Raw genomic sequence first — 2,500 nt, 5'->3', positions numbered from 1 at the left:
TGCCCTTTTCCAATTATCATCGAATCCAAAATTAAGACAAAAACACCGACCTGTGTATGCTGCGTATTCTGAGCCTCCTGGCACACGAGCGTCACAAAGTCTGAGAAAGTGTCATGTCCGTTTTCATGGTATTTGGTGGGCGATGCTGGAGCTGCCTCATGGTAATAGCTGGGGGTCGCTGCCATCACAGTGCTGCTTAGGGACATTGGGGGTAACACTGTGGACGGGCACAAGACTGTCGAGTGAGGAGAAAATCGGTTAGTTTAGGATTTCCACTCTGGGGTTTTGTCATTTCTTTTCTTTTCTGTCATGAGAGATACATCATAATCTATGTATATAAAATCATATTGTCTAATTTTTGTTTTTATTGCTTTCATTACTAAAAAATATTTTTCATAGAAAAATATTTTTCAACGTTTCTTACTATATTTTCACATCCTTTACTGCTATCATGTACCATAAAACCCATACTTCACACACACTCAGTGACAGCAACAATCGACCCAAAAAAATCTTTTGAAATGTCACATACCAATTTGGCTCTTAAAACACACAGACACACATACACATACACATACACAAACACAGACACACACACACACACACATATATATATACACATATATGTGTGTATATGTATGTATGTGTGTGTATGTATGTATGTATGTATGTGTGTGTGTATGTATGTGTATATATATATATATATATATATATATATATATATATATATATATATATATATATATATATATATATATATATATATATATATATATATATACATATATGCATATATATAGTATATACATATATATAATATATATAATATAATATATATATATATATATATATATAATATATATATATATATATATATATATATATATATACATATATCCCACATCCCAAACACGCACACACAAAGTCGCGCATCATTCACCTTCTCGATTGTGTGGCGAGACAACGGTGCGTGTGTGCTGTTCGTGACTAGACAGTGACTCTACAGAAGGAGTTCTAACTACAGGCTGTAGACCACCTGACGCGGCTATGGTAACTTTTCCTCCACTGTGGACCAGGTGGGGGGAGTGTACCGAAGGGGGACCTGGACAGCAGCAGCGGCAGCAAGGGGGGGGAGGAAAAAATAAAAATTGTAAATGAATAAAAGTTGAAAAAAGAAAATAACATATACTGTATGAATAGTCTTTTTTTTTTTTTTTTATGACATACTGTTTTTGTTCTTTTTTTTTCTTTCTTTCTTTCTTTTTTAGTCTTTATGGGTATGGAATAGAGAACATCTCAGTGCAGAGCTTATCAATAGATAATTATCATTACTTTTATTTTTTTTTTCATCCTTTCAAACAAATGCAATATATGTTATGTGTATTCTGCATACACTGGATCATTAGATATTGCAAATAACAAATTTAATTTAATACTGAGACAAAAATGTATTTTTTTCTTGATATTCTGGAATTCTAACGAGACTGCAATCATGTTTTCTATTTACATATAAATCAAAACTTTGGTGATGACGGAACAAGTGGAACAGCATATCATTTTCAGAGAATAATAGATATTTTGAAAACAAATTTGAACTTTTTTTTTGAGTGAAACTTTAACAAAATCCAAATAGACAAAAAGAAAGAAGAAATGCAAACTACAAATACCAACTTCACAATAATAGTCAATATTATTTACTGAAGAAAAAACACCATAACATATATATATATATATACTTCTAATGTCTATGCTAAAGTCTCTCTTCATCAACAAAATCAAATAAATTAAGGATTCAAAACAATAAACTTAAATGAGCAAAAGAAATGAAGGACTAAAAAAAATATTTTTTTTTTCAGGTCATCCATAGGTTAAATCTATCCAAAAAGACTCTTATAGCAACATAGAATCAAAAATTTATATACTTTGCTCTAGTAATTTATGATAAACAATTTATCTACTGCACACCTGGGTCGGGTGGCCTACAAAACCCACATTAAAGAACTACATCACACATAACTTTATATACTCTGAGGACACTGCATTGATTTCTTGTCTCGTAAGAAAAATATATATACACATATATAATTTTCTCGGAATATTACCCCAATATTCTATCTAAATCTCTAATCATTTTATAGTTTTCCTTTCCTTAATATCAAAGAAATCAAAGAAATCAATGCAGGTCCTATCTTGGGTGCTGACAGGTTGGGGGGAAAGGACGGTATCTGCTTTGTAGGGATTAAGGTTTTTGGTTCAGAAAAAATATATATATGTATTCAAGAGACAGAGATGATGTTCTAAATCATTTTGCAACTTCTACTCATTTAATCTTAATGTGGCATGTTATCAAGTGTATAACAATTATATTTTTTGTTTACTTTTTTATTACTATAATAATAATAATTGTTATTATAATCATTATTATCATTATCACTATTAATATTATCACCATCATTATCATTATTATAATTAATTATTAATTGTTATCATTATCATTATA

At 30.1% G+C, this 2,500-nt stretch overlaps 1 protein-coding gene across 1 annotated transcript in view; it reads right to left on the bottom strand.

The window, feature by feature from the left end:
- The window catches only part of NfI (Nuclear factor I), a gene marked incomplete in the record, with an annotated part of 82,220 nt that overhangs the window by 14,124 nt on the left and 65,596 nt on the right, over positions 1-2,500 (bottom strand). Inside the window, 2 exon segments of the mRNA XM_086533949.1 lie at positions 51-235; positions 941-1,102. Of these exon segments, the coding sequence (XP_086390075.1) occupies positions 51-235; positions 941-1,102 (347 nt within the window).

The sequence above is a fragment of the Penaeus japonicus genome, unplaced genomic scaffold (assembly GCF_977035675.1).
Source record: "Penaeus japonicus unplaced genomic scaffold, GWHDUDI00000001_assembly GWHDUDI00000040, whole genome shotgun sequence".
In the NCBI taxonomy this organism is placed as follows: domain Eukaryota; kingdom Metazoa; phylum Arthropoda; class Malacostraca; order Decapoda; family Penaeidae; genus Penaeus; species Penaeus japonicus.
Note: the sequence above shows the minus strand (reverse complement) of the source record. Positions and strands in the feature narration are given on the sequence as shown.